The sequence below is a fragment of the Rhinoraja longicauda genome, chromosome 27 (genome assembly GCF_053455715.1).
Source record: "Rhinoraja longicauda isolate Sanriku21f chromosome 27, sRhiLon1.1, whole genome shotgun sequence".
Lineage (NCBI taxonomy): Eukaryota > Metazoa > Chordata > Chondrichthyes > Rajiformes > Arhynchobatidae > Rhinoraja > Rhinoraja longicauda.
In genome coordinates this window covers 10,491,356-10,518,008 of record NC_135979.1, presented here as the reverse complement: position 1 = coordinate 10,518,008, position 26,653 = coordinate 10,491,356, and the positions used below count along the sequence as shown (strand labels likewise).

General features: G+C 44.6%; 1 protein-coding gene across 1 annotated transcript in view; it reads left to right on the top strand.

Annotated features, from left to right (window-relative positions):
• LOC144606767 (protein lin-28 homolog A-like) overlaps positions 1-18,635 on the top strand; it is a 53,785-nt gene extending 35,150 nt beyond the window's left edge. The window contains exons 3-4 of the mRNA XM_078423116.1: positions 8,740-8,924; positions 18,263-18,635. Coding sequence (XP_078279242.1) covers positions 8,740-8,924; positions 18,263-18,635 — 558 coding nt within the window. The remainder of the gene's footprint in view (positions 1-8,739; positions 8,925-18,262) is intronic.
• Positions 18,636-26,653: the final 8,018 nt, after the last annotated feature.

Here is a 26,653-nt window from a genome sequence, read left to right as displayed (position 1 = left end):
TTCACAAAATGCTGGAGTAACTCAGCAGGTCAGGCAGCATCTCAGGAGAGAAGGAATGGGTGACGTTTCGGGTTGAGACCCTTCTTCAGACCCATGTATGCCAAGACCCGTGTACATATCAAGCTAGAACACACTAGAAACATAGAAAATAGGTGCAGGAGGCGGCCCTTCGAGCCAGCACCACCATCCACAATCAGTAGCCTGTGCCCAACTTCTCCCCATATCCCTTGATTCCACTAGCCCCCAGAGCTCTAACTAATCCTTTGTTTTACCGGTTTACATCAGCTAACTTGTCCATCATGTGCTGTTTTATTGTGGATATTGTTGTCAGATTCTAAAGCTCAGTCCTCTTGCATGTTACAAAGTTGTTTTATCTCAATTATCTCTTGCGTGATCCTTAAATACATTATAAACCTATATGTTGATTGTCCTGTGCAATATTAAGCTGTCTTTTGCTTCTCCTGAACAATATGAAAGAAGGAAATTCATCTGCACGTTGATCTTCCTTTATATTTAAAAAAAAGCTAATATCAATTTGCCCCTCCAGTGTAAGTCATAGTTGAGGTGCTTGTTGAGGTCTAACACATTATGAAGCCATTTCCTTGCTCGGTATCTGGGAATGTCGATCATCCTGTACATTATCCTGCGGCCAATGTTGATTTTGCAATGTATTACGCATTGCTTTGAGTTAATCCTGTTGCACATTTTGGAGCTTGTTGATTGTCAGTACAATTTAACGCTGGCACACGTGGAATCTCCTATAAAGCTGATTCAATCAATCTCTGTGAACATTGCAAAATCTGGAATACATCAATCCAATCTTTTTTTATAAAGTTGTTGATAAAGTTGTTCACAGTATAAAAAACTTTGCTTATTATACAGCATGGTATGTTAGTCCTACTGAGCATTATAAGGCAAATATATTGATCCTCCTGTACATTAGAAAACTATGTTCTTACAGCAAAGCTGGAGTGTTGCTCTGCTGGTGGAATATGAAGTTGGGGTATGATGATAAGCTATTTGGGCGTCATGGTGTCACAGCGGTAAAGTTGCTGCTTTACAGCACCGAAGACCTGGGTTTGATCCTAATTACGGATGCTTGTCTGGATGGAGTTTGTACATTAGATTTTAGATTTAGATTTAGAGATACAACGTGGAAACAGGCCCTTCGGCCCACCGAGTCCGCTCCGCCCAGCGATCCCCGCACATTAACACTATCCTACACACACTAGGGACAATTTTTACATTTTACCCAGTCAATTAACCGACATACCTGTACGTCTTTGGAGTGTGGGAGGAAACCGAAGATCTCGGAGAAAACCCACGCAGGTCACGGGGAGAACGTACAAACTCCGTACAGACGGCGCCCGAAGTAAGGATCGAACCCGAGTCTCAGGCGCTGCATTCGCTGTAAGGCAGCAACTCTACCGCTTGCGCCACCGTGCCGCCTCCTGTGACCTGCCTGGTTTTCTCCAGGAAGCTCTGGTTTCCTCCCACACTTCAAAGACGTACAGGTTTGTAGGTTAATTGGCTTTGTATAAAAGTAAATTGTCCCTAGTGCGTGTGGGAGTGTTAGTGTGCGGGGATCACTGGTCAATGTGGACTCGGTGGACCGAAGGGCCTGTTGCAGTGCTGTATCTCTAAACTATATGTTCTTTCGCTAGTGCAGGGTGATCTTTACACAATAAATTTGTATTTCTTTTTCCCTGATTCACTTTTAAGCTGGGAATGCTGATGCTTCGGTTAACTATTATAACTTGGTAACAGCAACAACATAAAGTTGGAATTACTGATTTGTGCCCCCCCCCCCCATACAATATAACACTAGTCTTGTGTTAATCTGCCTGCACAGTATTACACTTGTGCAAATTGATCCCTTTTGTATATTATGGTGCTTGTGTATGCAGCGCCGGAGACTCAGGTTCGATCCTGACTACAGGTGCTGCACTGTAAGGAGTTTGTACGTTCTCCCCGTGACCTGCGTGGGTTTTCTCCGACATCTTCGGTTTCCTCCCACACTCCAAAGACGTACAGGTATGTAGGTTAATTGGCTGGGTAAATGTAAAAATTGTCCCTAGTGGGTGTAGGATAGTGTTAATGTACGGGGATCGCTGGGCGGCACGGACATGGAGGGCCGAAAAGGCCTGTTTCCGGCTGTATATATATGATATGATATGATATGATTGGATATTCGATAGACTCATGAATCTATGCCTTAGCGCCCACTCTGCAATTGGATTCTTGACATCCTGACCCATAGACTGTAATCAGGAAGGATAGATTCCTTCACAATACCTTTCAAACCCCCCCCCCCCCCCCCCATCCCATTCTCCTGCCTTCTCCCCATAACCTGTACTAATCAAGAATCTATCTCTGCCTTTAAAATATCCACTGACTTGGCCTCCACAGCCTTCTGCGGCAAAGAATTCCACAGATTCACCACCCTCTGACTCAAGAAAAATTTCCTCATTTCCTTCCTAAAAGAACGTCCTTCAATTCTGAGGCTATGACCTCTAGTCCTAGACTCTCCCACTAGTGGAAACATCCTCTCTCCACGTCCACTCTATCCAAGTCGTTCACTGTTCTGTATGCATAATTCTGTATGTTTCAATGAAGTCCCCCCTCATTCTTCTAAACTCGGGCTTCTAACTAAAATAGTGAGCAGGATCTGAAACAATGACGAGACGGGGATCAGGAAAGAGACATGCAGCTTAGTGAGATGGTGTCAAGACTACAACCTCTCCCTCTGTCAGAAAAACGAAAGAGCTAGCTATCGACTTCATGAAGCAGGGCGGCGTGCGTATACATCCCAGTCTGTATCAACGGCGTAGAAGTGAAGATGTTTGAGCTTCCAGTTCCTAGTGTACACCACCGATCAGCCAAAACGTTATGACCATTGGCAGGCGAAGTAAATAACATTGAATATCTTGTTACAATGGCACCTGTCAAGGGGTGGGATATATTAGGCAGCAAGTGAACAGTTAGTTCTTGAAGTTGATGTGTTGGATGCAGGAGAAATGAGCAGGAGTGAAGAGCTGAGCGACTTTGACAAGGGCCAAATTGTTATGGCCAGCATCTCTGAAACGGCAAGGCTTGTGGGGTGCTCCCGATCAGCAGTGGTGAGTACCTACCGACAGTGGTCCGAGTAGGGACAAACCACAAAACGGCGACAGGGTGTTGGGCACCCAAGGCTCATCGATGCGCGAGGGCAACGAAGGCTATCCTGTCTGGTCTGAACCGACAGAAGGTCTACTGTGGCACAGGTCACAGAAAATTTTAATGGTGGTCACGGGAGGAATGTGTCACAATACACAGTGCATCGCACCCTGCTGTGCATGGTGCTGCACACGGAGGACCAACAGCATATTAGCATATAATGTTTTGGCTCATCTGGTCATAATGTTTTGGCTGATCGGTGTAGATATAATCAATAATTTGTTCTGGTCCAACGACATCGATGCAGTAGCAAAGAATGCACACCAGCTACTCCACTTACTCAGAAGGCTAAGGAAATTAGGCATGTTTTCAATGACTACCAATTTCTATGCTCTATAGAAAGCATCCTATCCAGATGCATCACAGCTTGTTATGGAAACTGCATTGGCCAAGACTGCAAGAAATTGCTGAGAGATGTTAATGCATCCCAGTCCACCATGCAAAGCAGCTCTCTCCCCACCCCCCATTGAATCAATTCACACCTTGCGCTGCCTCAGGAAAGCAGCCAATATAATCAAGCAACGCTCAAACCCCAGTCATTCTCTCTTCTCTCCTTTCCCCATTGTGCAGAAGATATAAAGGCTTGAAAACACAACACTAGATTTGAGACTAGCTTTCTCCCTGCTGTGATTAGATTTGTGAAGGGCCTCTCATATGCTAGAGATGAATTGCCAATCTTCCAATTGACATGGTGGCAGCCCATGCACTTAAAAAAATTCTGCATTTTGTTTATAACAATATGTTCTGCACTCTTGTTATTTTTTGTTTTGTATCACCTGAGGTGTATGGTATGATTTACATGGACAGCAAGCTAAATTAAATTCTCACTGTGCCCATGCACATAACACTAGTAAACTAGCACCAATGCCATCTATATACTAAAACTCTCGTTTGTTATCTTGTTTGTGACTGAACTTCAGCCAAAACGGTACACGATAGGGTGACAATTTTAGGCCCAACTTACTCACCGTTGTCACTTTAGTGATAATGCAAGTAGTTTTATTGAAATCGGTCTTATATTTTTAAAGTTATTCACATTTTTAAGTTTAAAAGGAGGGAGGGAGGGGGGAAGGGGAGGGGGGGTTGAGGGAAGGGGGAGTGGGGGAGAAGGGAGAGGAGAGGGGGGAGTGGGGGAGAAGGGTGGGGGGGAGAGGGGAGGGGGGTGGGGGGAGAGGGGAGGGGGGTGGGGGGTAGAGGGGAGGGGGGTGGGGGGGAGAGGGGAGGGGGGGTTGAGGAGAGGGGAGAGGGGGTTGAGGAGAGGGGAGAGGGGGGAGGGGGGGGGGAGGACAGGGTGCTGCACCAATGCAGGAGAGGTTTGGGCCCAACGGGTCCACTTGGTCTAGTTAGATGTTATAAAGCTATTCCTTGTTGATCTTGAACTTCATTAGCCTTTATTACATTATGTCAACTTGTGCAGTAATAAATGGTGTTTATTATAGGTCACATACTTTATAAAGTCTTTTTTTGTGTCAATCCACTTAAACATTATAATTGATTCCTTTGTATATAATAATGGCAATACATGGCAATCCACTTGCAGATCACAAAGATGGTGCTTGGTGAATCATCTGAGTAGTGTAAAGCCATTTTTAAGTTGATTTACACTCTAACTTATGTGGCTGGTTGATGTTGATCCTCTGGTATATCATAAATTTGGTGCAAGTCAATACTTCCTCACATCATAAAACATGCATATGTCAAATCTATCAAGTATCTTGTACGTTAGAAAGCTGGTGTCTATTGATTATCCAGTAGAATACGACGCTGATGCATGTTGTGGAATCACTAGAGTTGTAATTCTAATAAATAATGAATAAATAAAACTAATGTGGTCATTCGGCCCATTGGATCTATGCTGGGTCCCATCAATGCTGCATCAATCCCATTTCGTATTATAAAGCAGATGTAAGTTCTCCAGAGATACTGTCTGACCTGTTGAGTTACTCCTGCACTTTGTGTCCTTTTGTATAAACCAGCATCTGCAATGTACTTGTTTTCTCCTATCTTTAACGTCCCAATCTCGTTATTCTCTACTTATTCCTACATCAGAGCTTTGCAGCTTCACCTGTACTTTCATTCACTCATCCTGCTCTGCTAGGTTGGGTTATGTGCTGGACAAATGCCCAGGATCATTCATAGAAGCATAGAAAATAGGTGCAGGAGTAGGCCATTCGACCCTTTAAGCCAGCATCGCCATTCAATATGATCATGGGTAATCGTACTAAATCAGTACCCCGTTCCTGCTTTCTCCCCATATCCCTTGATTCTGTTAGACCTAAGAGCTATATCTAACTCTCTTGAATACATCCAGTGAATTGGCCTCCAATGCCTTCCATTGCAGAGAATTCCACAAATTCACCTCTGAGTGAAATAGCTTTTCCTCATCTCAGTCCTAAATGGCCTACACCTTATTATTAAACTGTAACCCCTGGCTCTGGACTCCCCCAACAACAGGAGCATTTTTCCTGCATCTAGCCTGTCCAGTCCTTTAAGAATTTTATGTTTCTATAAGCTCCCCTCTCACCCTTCTAAATTCCAGTGAATATAAGCCCAGTCGATCCATTCTTTCATCATATGTCAGTCCTGCCATCCTGGGAATTAACCTGGTGAACCGACATTGCATTCCCTCAATAGCAAGAATGTCCTTCCTCAAATTAGGAGACCAAAACTGCACCCAATTCATATCAGCCCTGGAGTCCATCATAGTTGGTTGGGACCGAAGATGGACACAAAAAGCTGGAGTAACTCAGCAGGACAGGCAGCATCTCTGGAGAGAAGGAATGGGTGATGTTTCGTGTCGAGACCCTTCTTCGGACTGAACAAGGGTCTCGGCCCGAAACGTCACCCATTCCTTCTCTCCAGAGATGCTGCCTGTCCCGTTGAGTTACTCCAGCTTTTTGTGTCTTTCTTCAGTTTAAACCCGCATCTGCAGTTCCTTCTTGCACATAGTTGGTTAGGGTTTAGCCCTGTGGTCACTTATCTGGATTCAGCATTGGACCGGTCACATCAGTGTGTGGTCACGATGTTCATCCCTTCTGACAAGGGAAATCACATCTGCACATTGCCCTGGGGCAGGGGCAGTGAGTTCAATCGCATCTCCTTTGAGGAAGATCAGAAGATTTATCATGGTGTACTGGACAATATTTATTATTTAATAGTTATTAAAAATAACTTTTTTAATAACTGCTGTTTGTGGGAGCTTTCTGTGTGTAAATGGCCATAATATTTTGTACAATAAACTAGTGGCTATTGTTCAAAAGACCTTCATTGGCAATGAAGCAAGTTTACATTTATACATCTATCTCTGTATCTATCTGTCTGACAGATTTAAAATACACTTAGGCAGATACATGGATAGGAAAGGTTTAGGGGGATATGGGGGAAAGGTGGGGAAATGGAACTAGCTTAGATGGTGCATCTTTGCCAGCATGGATGAGTTGGGCTGAAGGGCCCGTTTCCGTGCTGTAAGACTTTCCATTCCTTTATCCATTTTATCTGTGTATCCACAGGAGTAATATAAAGTTTAAATGGGTACATTTTGAACTTTATAACTATCCTAACTCTAACCCTGATTCCCAGGAAAATTGGGCAGCTCATTGTGAATATCCAGTTGTCGATTCACAGAATTGGTAGCCACGGTGGCGCAGCAGTAGAGTTGCTGCTTTACAGCCCTTGCAGCGCCAGAGACCCTGGTTCGATCCCATCTACGGGTGCTGTCCGTACGGAGTTTGTACGTTCTCCCCGTGACCGCATGGGTTTTCTCCGAGATCTTCGGTTTCCTCCCACGCTCCAAAGACGTACAGGTTTGTAGGTTAATTGGTTTGGTGTATGTGTAAAAAGAAAACTGTCCCTGGTGTGTGCAGGATAGTGGTCGCTGGTCTGTGTGGACTCGGTGGGCCGAAGGGCCTGTTTCCGCGCTGTATCTCTAAACAAAAAATAAAACGAATTGGTCAACAAATCACCTGGGAACTTGTGGGAGGGCTTGGTTGTGGGTGATGGGCAGAGGGGTGTGTGGGACGTGAGATGCATGTATAGTAGATTTGTCCTTGGGGAGGATCAAGATGTGGAGATAATGGCAGTTGCCGGAGATTCCCCGAGGCTCACCTTTTGTCTCCTGTTTGTTTATTCTTTCCTCAATGGTTTATGCAGATTGTTGTTCAGGGCAGGCGGGCATGGATTGCAGAAGTGGCTGTGATAAGCTTCAGACGAATAGGGTTGGGGTTTTTTTTGCAGTAAAACGTACCGGTATTTTGGAGTAACCATGCCTTGCCTTTTAATTTACTGCTCAAAATAGAGAGAAATAATTCCTGGGGCATTTTTAGTGCAGTGGACAGACCGGTAGGGAGGCTGGGAATGCCTTCAGCACAGTATATGTGGAGGGATGTCCTGAGCTCTCAGCAGGCCCCTCACTTAACCGGCTCCTGTGATTAGAGGATCTGACACACTGGCCTCTTCTGGCTTTCAAAGTGGGCCCCACTATCATTATCAGGCTATTATTTACAGCACTAACTAACTCACCTCCTGCAGTATCAGTGGCTCTGGAATGTCCCAGATTTGCCTGCACAGGGAGAGAGTGGGGGTGGGGGGATAGCCAGTGGAGAAGCGTAACATTAAATTACTTGTTTTGTGCTCGAATCCCTGGGGTCGGATACCAGTGGGGAAGGTTGCAAATTGTGACAAACTGCTCTAAAGCCGACCATCCCTGTTTTGGCAGGTCTGAGACAAATGGCAAACACTTCCTCATGGGTCAGGCTGACCTGCACGGACTGACGCTGGGTACACAGGTGTTTCTGGTTCAGCAAGTCGCCTGACCTTCTGTTGCCCAGCATCATTCCCAGTTTACCGTGGTGAAGTTTTGTTTAGAGATACAATGCGGAAACTGGCCTGTCGGCCTACCGAGTCCACGCCAGCCAGCGATCCACGCACGCTAACACTATCCTACACACAACAGGGGCCATTTCCAATTTTACCAAGCCAATTTGCCAACGAACCTGTACGTCTTTGGAGTGTGGGAGAAAACGGGCGAAAACAGCCGCAGGTCATGGGGAAAACGTACAAACTCCATACAGACAGCACCCGTAGTCAGGATCGAACACGGGTCTCTGAAGCTCCTCAAGTAAAATCATTGGGAGACTTGTGCTTTTCGGGTGACACAGTGGGAGAGTTGCTGCCTTACAGCGCCAGAGACCCAGGTTCGATCCCCGCTATGGGTGCTGTTTGTACAGAGTTTGTACATTCTCCCTGTGACTGTTTGGGCTTTGTCCAGTGCTCTGGTTTCCTCCCACACTCCAAAGACATGCAGGTGAGTAGGTTAATGGTCTTCGGTAAGTTTTAAAATTGTGTTTTGTGCAGCAGAGTTTCCATGCAGAATATCTAAACTAAACTGATGCGGGGTGATCGCTGGTTGGCATGGACACAGTGGGCTGAAGGGCCTGTTTCTGCGCTGGAGCTCTAAAAATCTTAAGAGAAGAGTTCGCTCTAAGTGGAGACCATGTCCTTACCACTGGGTGTTGTTTATTCCAGAGCAAGCTGCATATGGAAGGCTTCCGCAGTCTGAAAGAAGGAGAGCCAGTGGAATTTACATTCAAGAAATCCTCCAAAGGTTTGGAATCGATACGGGTAACAGGTCCAGGTGGCACCTCTTGCGTCGGGAGCGAAAGGAGGCCTAAAGGGAAGAGTGTGCAAAAGCGAAGACCCAAAGGAGACAGGTGAGGTGGATGAAGGTGGGGTGGGAGAGCCATCTCGGGGGGGGGGGGGGGGGGCAGGTGATCCCAATCCCACCCCTGTCCCTCAAATGACAGGGCCTTGCTTTCAGAGGCCTCCCAAATAAAGAATGGAAAGAAATGGTGCGAGGAAAGATGGGCTGAAGAGAAATTGGTTATCACTCTTAGTTTGTGGCAGTGATGCCTTACCAAGGCTGCTTGACTCATCCAATTTTTATATTGGGTCGGGCAATTTCGAACTTCTAATCCAGCTGACATGAGGATGTGGTGTCGGAAGCACAACGTTGTAAAGATTGGGGTATATTGCACTCAAGATTGCAAGGCTGGAGAGTGACTTAGATGCAGGTACGAGGCAGAGCTTGACTTTTAAACACCGACCGGAGAGCTGCCGGACATTGGGAGACAGGACAGACGGTGAGCTTCCCTGAAGTCGTCATCATATCATCATATATATACAGCCGGAAACAGGCCTTTTCGGCCCTCCAAGTCCGTGCCGCCCAGTGATCCCCGCACATTAACACTATCCCACACCCACTAGGGACAATTTTTACATTTACCCAGCCAATTAACCTACATACCTGTACGTCTTTGGCTAATGCTCCCCTAATGATGTCCCTCTGTGCATCCCCAGTTGATGTGTTTTATCATTGGTAATTGTGCCAAGCACCGAAGTTGAGTTCAGTTTAGTTTGGATATACAGCATGGAAACAGACACTTTGGCCCACATAGTCTACTATGTCCACCAATCACCCATTCACACTAGTTCTACGTTATCCCATTTTCACAAGCAGTCCCAACATACTAGGGGCAATTTTCCAGAGGTGGATTGGTCTGCAAACCCATACATCTTTGGGATGTGTGGGAAGCTGGAGTGCCCAGGGGAAACCCATGTGGTTACAGGGAGAAGTGCAAACCCCACACAGACAGCACCCGAGGTTAGGATCAAATTCAGTTCTCTGGCGCCATGAGGCAGCAGTTCTACCAGCTGCACCACTGTACCACCCCGGGTGTTGTTTTCCCCTCCCTAAAGTTTGCCTGCTTTTCCACCTCCTTTTTAAAAAAAAACAACATTTATTGGGCATCTTCAAATATTCATCACTAATCATCATCATATCATATCATATATATACAGCCGGAAACAGGCCTTTTCGGCCCTCCAAGTCCGTGCCGCCCAGCGATCCCCGTACATTAACACTATCCTACACCCACTAGGGACAATTTTTACATTTTACCCAGCCAATTAACCTACATACCTATACGTCTTTGGAGTGTGGGAGGAAACCGAAGATCTCGGAGAAAACCCACGCAGGTCACGGGGAGAACGTACAAACTCCTTACAGTGCAGCACCCGTAGTCAGGATCAAACCTGAGTCTCCGGCGCTGCATTCGCTGTAAAGCAGCAACTCTACCGCTGCGCTACCGTGCTATGCTCTATTATTTTATTTGATGGTTCGTTAAAGAACATGCAAGCAATCTTGGAGCGGATATCATTTTTCTAAAAGGTTTTTGTGACAATGAGATGGAAAAGCACAGAATAGTCCACAGAACGAGGACTAAAAGTAACGGGAGAGAAGTGGAAAATGACACAGAGAAAGGAAGAGGGAGAAGTTGAGAGTCAAGTCAGTATGTAATAAAGTATGATCAAAAAGTAGGGTAGTGTGGTGAGGATAGTCAACTCTCTGAGGATGTGTAGTTAGTTTGGGAAGTGCCCTCATGACCTTAATCCCCTCTTATCAGTGTGATTGATTTTCATTTAATATTTCCATGGTGATTGAGACTGATGACATTGATTAATTGAGCCTCGGTCTCCTTTGTGTTTATTTACCAATTGAATCTCATGAATTATTTATTTTGCATCACTTATTTAGTTGCCTTCAAAGGTCAGGAGGTGATGATTAAAGTAAGACGCCCATTCTGGAATGTCAGTTCACCGATTCTTTGGCTCCTACTCTGCACTTCATTTTAATCCCCCCCCCCAGTTAAAGCGTAATGGAAGCGATCCCACCATTGAGCTGAGCGGACGGAGCAGGATATTCTCCCTCTTGGTTTCCTGTCAACCTCCGGCAGAACTGCTGACTCTTGTTGTCCCAGCTCCGATACAACAGCAGCCATCGTTAGAGACTCCACTCTTTGACCTCCCATCTCCAGTTGCCCACCCCAGTCTCCTGACGTTCATAGCTCGACATTTCAGTCATTGCCGAAGTGTGAAGAGAAGGAACTGGGATCTTCTGCATCAAATTCAGGCCATCAAAAAGTATTTGATGCCAATGCAGTTCTTCTGAAGTGTAGCCATTGCTGTAAATTGGGAAATTGTGGCATGTGATATGATCACATAACCTGGTTGAGGGATAAACTTTGGCTGGAACGCTTGCTCGCTCTTTTTTGAAATAGTGGGGTAAGATTGGTTTTTAAAACAACCATTTAAGTCAGTAAGACCCTCGATTTATTATCTCCTCTGAAAGATTAATCCCTAACAGTAGACCAACACAAAAGGCTGGAGTAACTCAGCGGGTCAGGCAGCATCCCTGGAGAAAAGGAATAGGTGACGTTCTGGGCTGAGAGCCTTCAGTCAATCTCTTAACAGTGCCGCACCTCCTCAGTTCTACATTGGAGATCTCTTTTAACATTGAGTTTCATTGTCAGCAAAGAGAGCATTCATTGTCTTGCCCTGATTTGGCCTTGAGAAGGTGGTGTGGATTTACAATCCTTGTACCTCTACAATTTTGTAGGTGAAGGTGTTCATCCCACTGTGCTGTTGAGCAGAAAAATCAGTATCCACAGCTCAAAAACTGGTCAACGATTTTCAGAAAACACCCAGTGCTCTGTGTGGTGGACAGCATTGCATGCTGGCAGTACAGTGGCCCTGCTGCTAAAGCAAGTCTGGCTAGATCAGAAGTTGAATAGAAACAATTGTGGTGATTTTCTACTAGGAAAATGTATATATTTTTCTCTCTCTTTGGAGTTGCCAAGAGATTAATGTCTAATGATTGGGAGGTTCTGGGTTAACATAAATGGGTTGGCATCATTCTTGCATGAAATTAGGAAGCATTCACTTAACATCGAAGTGCCAGGCTAGATGTTGTGCTCAAGTTTGAAGAGCACGTTGACAGAGATGTTTACGTGACCAAAGCTTTACAGCGTTGAGAATGGAGAAGCTACACTGGAGAAATAAAGGCTCATGGAAACTCATCTTAATTGGAGCCGAGCCATTCAGGGCGAACTCTGGAAGCAGTTTCCTACAAGAAGGGAATCTCGCAATTTCTCCCCCAAACTGTCGATGCTGGGTGTCAATAGGATTTTAAAAGATTTTTATTATCTGTAAATCATTAACACATAAGCGAAAAGGCTGGAAAATGGAGTTCAGTTTAGAGATACAACATGGCAACAGGCTTTTCGACCCACCAAGTCCACACCAAACATGTATCACCCGTTCACACTCTTCTATGCTATCGGACTTTCTCATCCACTCCCTACCAACACTTTATTAGAGGCCAATTAACCTGCAAACCTGCATGTCTTTGGAATGTGGGTGGAAACCAGAGCGCCCGGAGAAAACCCATGCAGGCACAGGGAGAGTGTGCAAACTCTACACAGATAGCACCGAAGGCCAGGATCGAACCTGGTTCTCTGTGAGGCGGCAGCTCTACCGGCTGCGTCATTATGCCATTTTAAGAATGGGGTTGCTAGTATTTTTTGCATGTGCAAGTGATTAAGGCATAGGAAAGAGGCTGGCAAATGGAGCTATGAGCTATAATCCATTTTGAATGGAAGGTCGGTCTTAAAACGGTGAATATCATCCATCTATCCCCTGCTGTGTGTGTTTTACTATGTTAATGATGCCTCAGCCAAATCTCACCATGCAGGAACAGAACCTGATGCCTCGGAGTGCTGTAGACTGTCCCTGCTAAACCCAATCTCACCCCGTCCTTGCACTTGCCTGCACTAGGCATGAGGTCTGGAAAAATGTTTGAATTTTTCAAATGTGGTCCAAGAAATGGATAAAGGCATAATAGAAAATGGAAGCAGACTGAAAGGGCATTTATAGGTACATTAAAAAGGAAAATGCCAGTAAGGGTATGTGACAAGTGTCAGAGTCATACAGCACGGAAGCAGGCCCTTCAGCCCAGCAAGTCTTGCTGACCAAGATACCCCATCTATGCTAGTTCCCATCTGTCTGCGTTTGGCCCCATATCCCTCTTAAGCCTTTCCTATCCATGTACCTGTCCAAATGTCTTTTTAAATGTTGTTATCATTGGATGAGGTGATTTAATAGGATAATTTATAATGGGGAATAAGGAAATTGCAGAGGAATTAAATGATTATATTCAATCTATCTTCATAGATGTAAACCCAAAACTTGCAGGATATATGTTAGATCAAGGAGACAAAAGTAACCGCAGGTGTTGGAATCATGGAGTAACTCTGGTGGAGTAAAGGGCCTGTCCCACTTTAGGCGATATTAAGGCGACTGCCGGCGACTAGGCTGTCTCTGACAGTTCGCCCGGGTGTCGCGGGCATGATCGTGAGGAGTCTTCCAAGAATCGTAGTGGATCTCAGCGTGTAGCTGAGAAATCATCCGCAGTGAAATTTCTCGGAGACAGCTGGCTTGTCGCCAGGTATCGTTGCTTATTGCGGTCGCTGTCTCATGCTGTCCCCAGGTTTGATAGGTTCTCTTAGATGCAGTTAGAAGCACATAATATAAAAATAAGTAAAGTCATTTCAAAATACCATAAAATGCTTGTGTTTAACCAATTTATTTGCCGTCAGGACATTTGACAGGTAGATTGCAGGCGACAGTTTGACGGTCAGGTAAGCGTGGGAATTTCACGATGTCTATGGCCATCAGCCATTACATTTAAAGTGGGCTCCCAACCCAGATATGCAACCCAGAAACCAAATATGCATCTCCCGTACAGTTTCAAAGAATGCCCACACACTTTTCACAAAAATCCACTTAACCACTTAAAAAAATTTTTTTTTTAAATACAGCTATTAGTAAACTGGAAGTCAATCCAGTTTATGCCTTGTTACAGTGATGCTTGTAACCCATACAAGATGTTATTGTTCAAAACTCTCAAGTACTTACCGACTTGTCAGTGATTTCAGTGAAAATTAGGACGCCGGAGAAGCATTGACAGCATGGGATTTTCGCTATGTTTCTGAAGACGCTGTAATCTCGACCTGACTCGGCTTGTCGTGGTCATTGTCGTAGGGTAAAAGAAAATTTTGACGATCTGCTACGACTTTGACAGTCGCCGGAAGTCGCCTTAAAATCGCCTAAAGTGGGACAGGCCCCTAACTCAGCGGATCAGGCAGCATCTCTGGAGGACATAGATAGGTGACGTTTTGGGTGGGGTCCTTTCTATCCATGTCCTCCTCCAGAGGCATTGCCTGACCTGCTGATGTACTCCAGCACTTCGATCTAAAAAAAATCAGAGTCAAGAGTTCGGCAAGGCTCAGGAAATGAAGAACTAAGCAAATTTTAAAAAAACATTGTGGTGGGGAACTAGATGAGTCTAACTGGAATTCTTTGTGGACCTGGTCGGCAGAATAGATAAGGGGGAAAGAGTGGAGGTGGTGTATTTGCTTTCTCAGTAGACATCTGATAAGGTCCAAGATCAACAAGGTCCAAGATCAACACGCTGACACAGATGGCGAATTGGCTCTTGGACAGAAAGGAGGACATGGGATTAAACAAATCATTCTTGGGTTGACATGCTGCAATTAGTGGACTAACGCAGCCGTCGTCAGTCTTTGACCAGTTTTTCATAGTCTGTCAATAATTTGTTCATATTTCAAAATTTGCTGATGTTGCCAAACAAGGTGAGATCGTAAGTTGGAGAAAGACGTAACGAGGTTCCAATGGGACATGAGCAAGCTGAGGGAATGGGTAAGGACACGGCACATTGGGGCAGCGTGGTAGCACAGCAGGAGAGTTGCTGCCTTACAGTGCCAGAGACCCGGGTTCAAACCTGACCCAAGGTGCTGTCTGTATGGAGTGTGTACGTTCACCTCACCAGAGGCCTGACCTTTGTACTCCTGAGCACACACCTCAATGAGTTCTGAGTGTCATGATGTCGAGCTCTTCTTCTGTTGCATCTGCCTCCAGACCTACTTCTCTGGCTGGGAGTCCTCATCCATAATTGACAATCCCTTCACTGGTCTTCAGTATTCCCCCTGCTCCTGGACCCTGGGCGCTGCCCATCTACCTTCTGTACTTTTTCATTTCCAACCATTGCCGTGACGTCAACCATGTTGACTTCTCCACTCTCCTTACCCACTCCGATCTAGCCCCCTATCAATGCACAGCCCTCCCGCTCATTCAATATCAATCCCAATATTGTCATCAAGCCTGTTGACGGAAGGTGCCGTTGTAGTCTGGCTGGCTGACCTCTACCGTGCTGTCAGACATCAGCTCTCTGCTGTCTCCTCCTGACTACCCCTTGATCCTGATCCCATGGACGAACACAAGGCCATCATCTCCCAACAAAAAAAGCCTGATGAAGGGTCCTGACCCATAACATCAGCTGCCCATTCCCTCCATGGTTGCTGCCTGACCTACTGACTTCCTCCAGCACTTAGTGTTTTGCTCGATTACAGCATCTGCAATTTTGTGTGATTTGAATAGACTGGTACAGTATTCTCTAGGATTTAGAAGAACAAGAGAACTTATTAAAAGATGCCGATCTTACATAGAAACAAGGAACTGCAGATGCTGGTTCATACCAAAGATAGACAGAATGTATTGGAGTAACTCTCTGGGTCAGGCAGCATCTCTGGAGAGAAAGGATGGGTGACATGTCAAGTCGTGACTCTTCTTCAGACATTCAGTCATTCGGTCTGAAGAAGGGTCCCGACCTGGCACATCGCCCATCCTTTTTCTCCAGAGATGCTGCCTGACCTGCACTCTTTGTTACTCCAGCACTTTGTGATTATGATCTTATGATAATTCAGCTCTTTGGACATTAACGATCTTGGAAAAGGAAGTGCAAATTGGCAGTTACACTACGCCAGAGAAATCAAAAATGTAATTTATTGTTCAGACTCAAAACCATGTCGCTACAGAACGGGTGGAGTTCTTGTTACACACTCTTGCTTGAGTCTGAATGCTTTGGATTCATGACTTTCCAGAGTTGTGAATCCAAAGGTAAGCCCAGAAGCCAGGTCTTGATCAGAACCTCCACACGTTGATATTTGTGATTGTATGTACATCTTTAATTACATGCCTGGCACAATAGCTTACAATGTGTAGAGTATGGTTTGCTCATGTTCCATGTGTGTTGGAGGATGGCTTTTCTTTAGTGTGGGCACAGTGTATGAAATAAGTATTTGTTGGTGAGTTTGACAATAGAGTTTTTAGTTTTAGAGATAGTATCAAAACGGGCCCTTCTGCCCAATGAGCCCACGCCGACCATTGATCACCCATAGTGTAAGAAAATAACTGCAGATGCTGGTACAAATCGAAGGTATTTATTCACAAAATGCTGGAGTAACTCGGCAGGTCAGGCAGCATCTCAGGAGAGAAGGAATGGGTGATGTTTCGGGTCAAGACCCTTCTTCAGACATTGATCACCCTTATACTGGTTCTATGTTATCCCACGTTTGCATCCTACACATGAGGGGCAATTTACAGAAGACAATTAACCTACAAACCTGCACATCTTTGGAATGTGGGAGGACTGGAGAAACCCCATGCAGTCATGGGGAGAAGGTACAAAGACTGCGCTGATCGTCAGGATCAAACCCGGTTCTCTGGTGCCGTGAGGCAACAGCTCTACGGCTGTGCCATTGTGCTGTTCGACGAATGCCAGCCAAGTGAATAAAATAGCACGGAACCCATTGTGGGAGTACAATCTCCGATGGATTGTGTCCATATGACTCGATAAATGAATAGCACGATGTGTTATTTCTGTCACTGCGGACGTGCCAGTAGAGGCTGGAGAGTGGAGGCAGCTTTGTGTGCAAGTCATTTTACAATTAATTACAGCACTCTTGTTATTGGCAGTAATAGCCACAGACATTGGCAGTAAAAGTAAATAAGTGCATGAGATCTTGGGTTTTGGGCAAATGTTAACAGGCTCTTTGAAGGCCCTGCTATTTATGACATGACGATACCCCTGTTGTTTAATGGCGTGACATTGCCCCCTACTGTTTCTGTGCAATAAAGCTAGTGGAAACTCTTGCTGAATGAATGGACCCAAGCTTGCTTTTGAATTACTTTTATATCTTCCTGCTCCTATCAGCGATACCTATACAGCAGTAAAATATATATTTAAAATCAGAGTTTCAGATCTTTCATAAATCATCATGCCATCATTGCTGAGGGAGTACTGAGCTGACAGAGGGCAGTATTGGTGGAATAATATGCCAAAGAGGAGGCAGTATTGAAGGAGTGCCATCCTTTGGGTGAGACTTTAAACTGAGAACTCGTGTACCTTCTTGGATTGAGGAACAAAATGCCACAGTGTGTTTTCTCATTTCTATTACGCACGGTTAAAAGGTTTAAAAAAAAGACTCCCATGAAGCAACAATACATCTCGAACATACGATCAAAAAAAAATATTCACACCGTAGGGAGCATAGTTTGGGAACAGCTCCATCCAAGACAGTAAGAAATTGCAGAGTGCAGATTACCACACAAAACTAACCTCCCTACCATTGACTCTCTACACTTCACGCTGCCAAGGCATAGCCACCAGCATAATCAAGGACCAGTCTCACCCAGGTCACACTCTCTTCTCCCCTCTCTCGTCAGGCAAGAGGTACAGAAGTTTGAAAATGCATACCTCCAGATTCGGGGACAGTTTCTTCATGGCTGTTATCAGGCAACTGGACCATCCTCTCACCAACTACCATCTCCCATCTACCTCATTGGTGACCTTTGAATTATCTTTAATCAAACTTTACTGTACTTTATCTTGCACTAAACGTTATGCCCTTTTATCCCATATCTGTACATTGTGGATGGCTTGATTGTATAATGTTTTCACTGACTGAGTAGCACGTAAGAAAAAGCCTTTTATTGTACCTCGGTACATGTGCACATACATACCCACACTGATCAATTTTAAGAGCCAACTTGAAGTTGTGGGCCTGATGCAAAATGCAGGATCAAGCCTTGCATTTACGGTGGAGACCTGGCCACTTTTATAGCTGGAACTCCAGCATGATGTTTTGAAGTTGCACTAAAGTGATGTAAATGTAATTGGTAAAGGTAACGTGGAACTCTGTGAGTGTTTGGATACAGATTGTATCTGTTAAAGAATGGGGGTTCCAGGCTGAAACGTATTAATCCTTGTGCTTTCTTTTCAAATTTGCTTTAGATGCTACAACTGTGGCGGTTTGGATCACCATGCGAAGGAATGTAAGCTAGCCCCTCAGCCCAAGAAGTGCCATTATTGCCAAAGTATTGGCCACATGGTGGCCAATTGCACAGTCAAAGCTGCCCAGCAACAGCAATCTGCCACTTCTCCGGGAAGGCAGGAGAGCAAACCAACGACAGGCCCATCGGAGTCGACACCCTCGCCGACCATGTCGCACGAGGCGGGAGGGGAATACGGCACCGAGCTGCTCCTGGAGGAGACGGGAGAGCACTTGGAGAAGCTGCTTCCCGAGAGTGTGGAGGGTGACCTGCAAGAGGCCGCCGAGGAGCCAGGCAGGCCCAGCTCATGTTTGCAGAAGAGAAAAAAGACTTGACACACCGTCAGTGCTGGGAACCATTTCAGGATCTAAAACTACCTCAGGCTCACCCTCTCTGCTGAGTGTTAAACCTAGCAGTTCTCCAAAACAATCTAAAGACTTTAATCACAAATCCAACTTCTATTCATTCTGATCATGAATAGAATTTGGATAGATATTCTTCCAACAGAAACCTTTTTAGACATTAAATTTCTTCTTCTTCCTATACCTCCCCCCCTCCCTCCCCCCCCCCCCCCACCAACCTCACCATCGCTCACCACATACATCTCTGGAGGTTCATCTCAATTCATTTAACGTTGACAATTTATTTTCTTCGTGTCCTTTATTCCAAGGAGTCAAGAGCAAGAGGTTCATTCTTTATTTCATCCAATTTCTCACATTAATCCCCCAGGCATTGTTAGCAATGGTTGGACCAGCTGACCATCTTTTTGACCCTTCTGTGGCTAACATGCATGGTTTTCTAACTATCGACTACCCAATAATGGTTCCTTCACTCCTGGTCCATAAACGTCAGTCCATGACACGAATTGGACTTTTAGTTCTCTAAACACAATGTCACAATGAAGAAAAGCTGACACCCCCCTTCATGACTTTCAACACACAACAACATACCTCACATAACTGGGCGTCCTCGTCTCTTGGGGTGGTTATTTTCCATTTAATAGGAAACTGCCTCTTCTCCTTAGATGGGGCAAATATTGATGTGCTCCATGTTAGGATGACCAGACCTAATCAATACCAGTTGGTTTAACAACATTACCAAAGTCTTAGAACCACATGATAGAATTGAAACATGAGTATTTCTTGACCCGACCACAATGGACTTGTATAAATTCTCCTCGTTTCAATGTTTCTTGTGTCCATGGATCTGCACCAGCCTGGCAGACCTACGTAACCAATGTTAAGCTAGCGTTACAGAGAGGTAGGGAGCATCCCAAGGCTGGGAAGGAACGATGCGGTACATTTGGACTAGTTGTTACAACCACCAACACAATTATCAGGAATTATTTGTCCAACTACATTATGAAGACATTTGCCTGTAGAGCCTCCTTGAATTGTCTGAACCAGGAACCATCTCTCCTCCCCGCAACCTCTCCTTCTTCCTTCTTATCTACCCCCCCCCACCTCGCCTCTCTCCCTACCAACTTCCCCATCCCTCTCCACCCATCGACCCTCTCCCTCACCCACCTGCCTTCTCTTCCCCCCCCCTCCGCCAGCCTGCCCCATCTGCCACCTCCCCCCCATTCTCACTCCCCCTTTCCATTCCAACACTTTTCTCTGTGTTTCCCCCAAAGCAAGGTGTTTCCTCAGCCTCTGTGAGATGCGAACTGCACAGCAGAGGTTCTGATGAACAGCCTGTTGCAGACCATGGATACCCAGACCTACGACTCACTGGTGGGCTGTTCCTAAGCCATGTGAGCTGAGCCAACATTCACAGTCAGAAGATTGTCTGATTGGCAACAGGAAGATATTTTTTCCTCATTCCCTAGCATTCGCTCATAACTGGCAGTGACATTGGCCATCAGGCTTCATGTGGGTTCTCCAAATTTGCTTGGGGAGGCTCTTTGTTGTATCTGCCTCTTTATAGTCGCAGGTGGACAATTTCCATACAGGCCCAGGAAGCGGTCCTGGCCAGTTCCACACAGCACAATGTTTTGCCATTAATTCTGCCCTATTAGTTGTAGAATATTTCAAAACTGAAAATCCTTTTATACTTCTGGGGTTGCTTGAGGAATTGTTTTCACTGAAAGATGAATTCGGTGAAGAAATCAGTGCTAAGATATCTGGCAACTTAAATTTGGTGAATGACAGAACTCCACTACTCGATACTAATGGCAATGAGTTTAATTTTATGGCCCTCTAAACTGCCATGTAAATCCCCACCCTGTGAAGGTCACCACTTGCTATCAGTCGACGGAATCACTAGGCGGCATGGCTGCACAGCGGTAGAGTTGCTGCCTTACAGTGCCAGAGTTCCGGCTTCGAGCCTGACTACGGCTGCTGTCTGTCTGGAGTTTGTATGTTCTCCCCATAACCGTGTGGGTTTTTTCCCGGGAGCTCTGGTTTTCTCCCTCATTCCAAATACGTACAGGTTTGTAGTTAATTGGCGCTGGTAAAAATGGTAAAATTTGTCCCTAGTGTGTAGGATAGTTTCAGTGTAAGGCGATCGATCGCTGGTCGGCGCGGACTCGGTGGGCCGAAGGGCCTGCTTTCGCGCCGTATCTAAACTAAACGAATCACCAATGTCTCACAATTAGGTGTTTAACTCATTCTGACAACGCTGGTGAGCCCGACCGTTGTTGTCCATCCTGGCGATCACCACCTGGGCCATTTCAGAGATGTGAAGATGGGAGTCACCTTCAAGCTCGTCTGCATCAGGGTGGGTTTCCTTACTTGGAGGGGCATGAGTGAACCAGTTGGCTTTTTAAAATGACAATCCAACAATTTCATAGTCACTTTTCCAACAAGACTTTTATTTTGTCCGAAATTGATCTCTCATTCTGGCATTCAAGCTCATGTTTGATTGGAGAGCTCGCCAGAAACATAATTGCCACCTCAAGTAATCCACGGCCAGAATGCATGGAAGGGGTCGGAGGTCTTTTCTCTCCCTTTTCTCATCCCAGGCTATATCAAACCTGTAGGCAAGGGGTTAACTCCACAGCCAGGTCTATGGGAGGTTCCTAGCTTCGAACTAGGACAGTTTGAGATTGGAACTAGCCCCATCACTATTAAAACACTATTGCACAATAAAGAAAGGCTCCAAAGGTTGAAGGGGCAGGATTCGGGGAGCTACCTTGTCCTTTGTTGACCCTTTGGAGATTGTGAGGTCCATTGGTGAGGGACCATCATTTGGTTGTGGGGGATTAGATCTTGGATGACATTTTGGGGTGCATTTGCATCCCCGCATGTTCTAAAGGATTGAATCACTCAGTACCCCTTCATTCTTTGGGGTGGTAGGAGATGGGGATAGGATCCCACTGCTCGGAGATACTATTTCTTGGCATGGACCCCAAATAACCCAAGAGGAACTCTATATCCCAGCTGGAATTCATTTTCCTGCCCTTATTGGACCCTATTGGGCTCTCTTACAGGCCAGGACACTTGCTTCTTTTGAGTACCAAACATAACATTTATCTGAAACAGAAATCTCCAGGGGTAGGATCCTGCCCTTGGTCCATTTCAGCTCCTTTATTTAATATCGTTGGTCCTGGAGATTCTGATGGAATCCACATATTTTGGAGAAGATCCAGCATAAACTGGGAGCAAGTGAATGATTCATCTCGTCGCTGGTCCCATGCTGCACCATCCCATGATGCTCAGATCTATGGAGACCTCTAGGCACACTTCACAGATCCCATTCCCATCTCTTGCCATTCCCATTTCTAAATTTTGCCAGAGCTCATTTTGTCACTGAGATTCTATTTGTTCTCTTTCAAGTAAACGATGCCCTCAGGCTTTACTCCTTGTTTTGAAATGATGTCCTCAGGTTTTTGATAGTAGGACTGGGAAGGGAGTTCAGATCTACTTCAGGCTGCCTCACTATTACCTCAAGAAATTTTGATCTCAGGGATTTTGGGAATCACAAAGGCCCACTGTGGCAATTCTGGGCTTGGGAGGGAGCAAGTCATTCCTGATGTTATGTTAGCTCTCGTAGCACAAGCTTATTGTGAACTGCTGAATGCAAGCCCACCTGTAAGCCAGTGATGATGGTACATCTCATTCCTTTGCATATTACCTCTTAAATTTTCGTCCTCATCTTTTGAGTTTGTCTCATCTCAAATCAGTCTTGCTCCGTCTGCACTTGAAATCAAAGAACTGACAAGGAAGTGTGGATTCATTGGGGTCCCACTATACAGTAAAAGGGTTCTTCAGTTGCAGGATATTTTGAACGGGGTCTATATTTTATTTATATTTTCCTTTTTGCAAATAAACGGTTGTAGCTTTTTTTTTTTAAACCAAAGTTCTATTGGAAGTGAAATTGGATTATCATGTGGAGGTATTCGGTTAATGTTGGCATGGGAATGTTTCCACAATACAGTAGGCTTATGAACAATCATGAGCCCACCACTTCAATCATCTGTCTACAGTATATCGAGTTGTACTTTCAACTTGGACAGAAGTGTGGAGTCACAACTCGCATATCCTTCTGCTCACGCTGAGGACTCAGTTTTCCTTGACACTGCCGCAAATGTATGGACCTCTCTTGTCCCTAATCCGCCAGTGACATTTTGCAGGTCCTGAGTTTACATGTGTATTAAAGATGGGGTTTGTTATGACAATGGAATATTGTACTAATGGAATGTGGCATCAGTGGATGGCTCTGCCCATGATACAGTACTAGTGGCATGGTGTGCCATCAATGCACATGCCAATAGAATGCAGCATCAGTGAATTTATGGGCCCACCATGCTATCAGGCAGATAATTGCTGAGAACCGTCAGAAAATACTCAATGGTAGTAAAATTTAAAAAAAAACCCGAACCCCAGACGATTCCTTCTCCTAATTAAGAGTTGAGAACAGGGGTGGAATGGGGGAGTAAGAGAAAGGCTTTGCCCCTCTGTGTCAAAACCCTATCACACTGGAACAGCACAAACTTGGAACTGAAGGCCCAGATTCTGAGAGTGTAGAATTCTGTAGGCAATAGGTAAAGGTCACCTGGTTAAGCTGAAAAAAATAAATCAGGGGTTTATGGAGCCAACACTGTGATAACTGGAAATTTCTTTGATCCAAACTTAAGAACGAGCTCTGCTGAAACTGATATTTTTTTAAAGTAATGTTTAAAGTCTGGATGCAGATATCAGTGTGCGCTCATACAGTGCTTGCAGGCTATGTTTTAATATATTATTTCTGTATTTTTATATATTGTAATGTATAACTGCAATCAAGTAACTCAGGATGAAAAGCTCTACTCAGGGACTGTATGAAGCTATTTCATTTTGGTAGTGTGTTTTGATGAATAATCAAATTGCAATGGTACAATTCTGATATACCTTGGATCTACCTCTCAGTATTTTTTGTATGATGGTAGTTTTCTGATAGTCTTTCGGGCCAGGCATTTTTCTATACCTGTCTGGTGATCTGTAACTTATAAAAAAAAATGATTAATGACCATTTTTAATAATAATGTTGATCTCACTGTGTCAAGTGGCTGTTTCAGAGGGAGTGCAACAGCTGAGGATATCCTCCATCGATTCATGGAGAGTAAACCGGGGCCCAAGTGAGAACTGAATTCTTCATTGTCAATTCCCCCAACATCTGTCGAACAAAATTCACCAGATTTCCAGTCTACTGCATCTTAAAGTTTTGGCAAATATCCGATTTGGAAAGTTGTAAGAAAAGAAATTGAGGCAAGTAGATTGTATGCCATTAGTTGATAGCCTTGCATTTAACATTGCTTAACCCTCCAGGTAATTAGCCATTGGTAGAACAAAATAGTTCCTGCATTCATTAGTTTTGAAATGTTCCTCTTTTATTGCTCCTAAATGCGTTAAGACGTTGAGGATCCCACTCCACAATCAGATGATTCCTAGTTTGGTACTTGGCTTGTCCGGTGACTTTAGATAGAACATAACTATGGCCTGTTGAGCTGCTCAAGTCAATGAAATCATTGCTGATCTTTTCCCTCAATCCACCTTCCCTTCTTATCTTCACCTTCATTGGTTACCTTAGTGAGTAAAAATCGTGTGGATTTGTCCTGGTTGTCCATAGTACTCGGGCAGAGAGTTCCAAATAGTCACGTTCATGCCCTGCATGGCTCGATACTATCCCCTCTTACTAATAAATGCTTTGCCTGGTGAATTTGCCAGGCGGCACGGTAGCGCAGCGGTAGAGTTGCTGCTTTACAGCGAATGCAGCGCCGGAGACTCGGGTTCGATCCTGACTACGGGTGCTGCACTGTAAGGAGTTTGTACGTTCTCCCCGTGACCTGCGTGGGTTTTCTCCGAGATCTTCGGTTTCCTCCCACACTCCAAAGATGTACAGGTATGTAGGTTAATTGGCTGGGTAAATGTAAAAATTGTCCCTAGTGTGTGTAGGATAGTGTTAATAGTGTTAGTGTGCGGGGATCGCTGGGCGGCGCGGACTTGGTGGGCCGAAAAGGCCTGTTTCCGCGCTGTATATATATGATATGATATGAATTAGATGCTCAGCGCTCATCCTGATAAACTGCGTACAAATATATGGCCCCTAATCTAAATGTGATTAAAATGAGAGGTTTTATGCAGCTAAGGTGGCTTGATAGGTTATTGCTTGTGAAGATCAGAGGTGGAGTTAATTTGGGCAGAAGTGCACTGTTGGTAATGAGCATGAGAGGACACCAGCAGTACAATGCTGATGGGTAATCTTGCGTTGGAAGGTCAAGCAGGAGTTTGGTGGCTCAGACAGGGTTCTGTTAGCTGCATTGGAATTTGTTGGGAATATAGTTACAAAATGTAGAACTAGCCAAGATCTGTAGGATGTAAAACCGAGGCAATGGATATACAGCTAGTGAAACGTTATGGTTGAGGCACATCTATTGAATGCATTGAAGATCTATATAAGGTCTATAGAAGAATAAACCAGTTATGAAGTAGATTTGACCACGTGCTTCATGGATAAAGAACTATCAACACAGATATGGTCCAACCCTTTCTTTAACAATGTAACCTGGATTCAGCTGAGAATCCTGAGAAAAGCATAGCTACCCAACAATGGAAGGTCAGGAAGGAGGCTGAGGCGTTCTACATGGAATCTGGCAAAGACAAAATAGATTGCAAATGCTGGAAATCTGAGATGTCAAATTTGTTGGATATAATTAGCAAGCCAGGTAGAATCCATGAGAGTGAATCAGAATGAATGTTTTGGGTCACTTTGTTCTGATGAACGTAAATGGCACTGCTGAGATGGCTGGCAGTGAATCACACTGCAGGTGCAGAGGGCAACAGGATAATCTCTTTACTTGATGAATATTTCCCAGTCCGATCACTGTTGCACTTCCCTTATGTAGCTGTCCACGGTGTCCATTGCGTGAATGTAAACATGCAATATTATGCAACAAGTAGAATTGTTTTAGTGTAGATTTGATAGAATAGGCATGAATCATTTGAACCCTTTTTAAGTGTTCATTTGTCTTCCCAAGTCACAGGCTGTGCTTCAGAAAGTGGATGGTTCATGCCATTTATGTAGTGAAGTGAAATGTGTGTACCCGGTGTGTGTACACTTTTCAAGTAAAATAACTATACAGAACTACCTCAGGATAGCTTGCGTTACTGTGACTAAAGAGTGGAACTTGCACGAGGAATATGCAATTTCCATGGGGTTTTCCCCAAGTCTCTTTCTAGTTGCGCCTGTGAATAAGACAGATGTGAACACATTTTTTAGTGATTGTCTTATATGTAACAGTATGGTAACCTAGATTAGAATTTGTTACTTAATCTCCTAAAAATGTGATATTTATATGTTGTGTTTACCTTTTTTTTTGAAGAAACACATTTTTAAAGACACTGTTTACAGATTGATGGATATACCAAAGGATGTAATTGAGATTGTACAGGAAGAAATGACGGGAGAATGTAGTGTTATTTACTGCTAGTAACCAAAGCAATGCAGCCCCTGTGGATTGTAGCTGCTGTTATAATCGATGTTCGGGGTGGCTGTGTGAAGGCCATTGAGTGCCAGGGAACAATTCAGAACTGTAACAAACACATTTTCAAGAAGTGATTCATAACTTGACTTGAAATGGAGATTGGATTAAAAATGGATAGTGTTTTGTCTATGATTTTTGTCACGTGTATTTTTTTCTTCTAATTCTGTGTGTGTTTATAACATGATCATGGATCTCATTAACTTGAAATCCCTCAATAACATTAAATTGATAGTTTGACTTGATTTTTTCAGTTTCATTCATGACTTTGTATAATGCCAAAATACACTAAAGCAATTCACCCGTTGCCTTTTGCGGTTTATATGAAGTTGAAAGGTGCCTATCCTGTGCACAACAAGCTTCAACCAAAGAGAAATGGATACTGGCCAGATA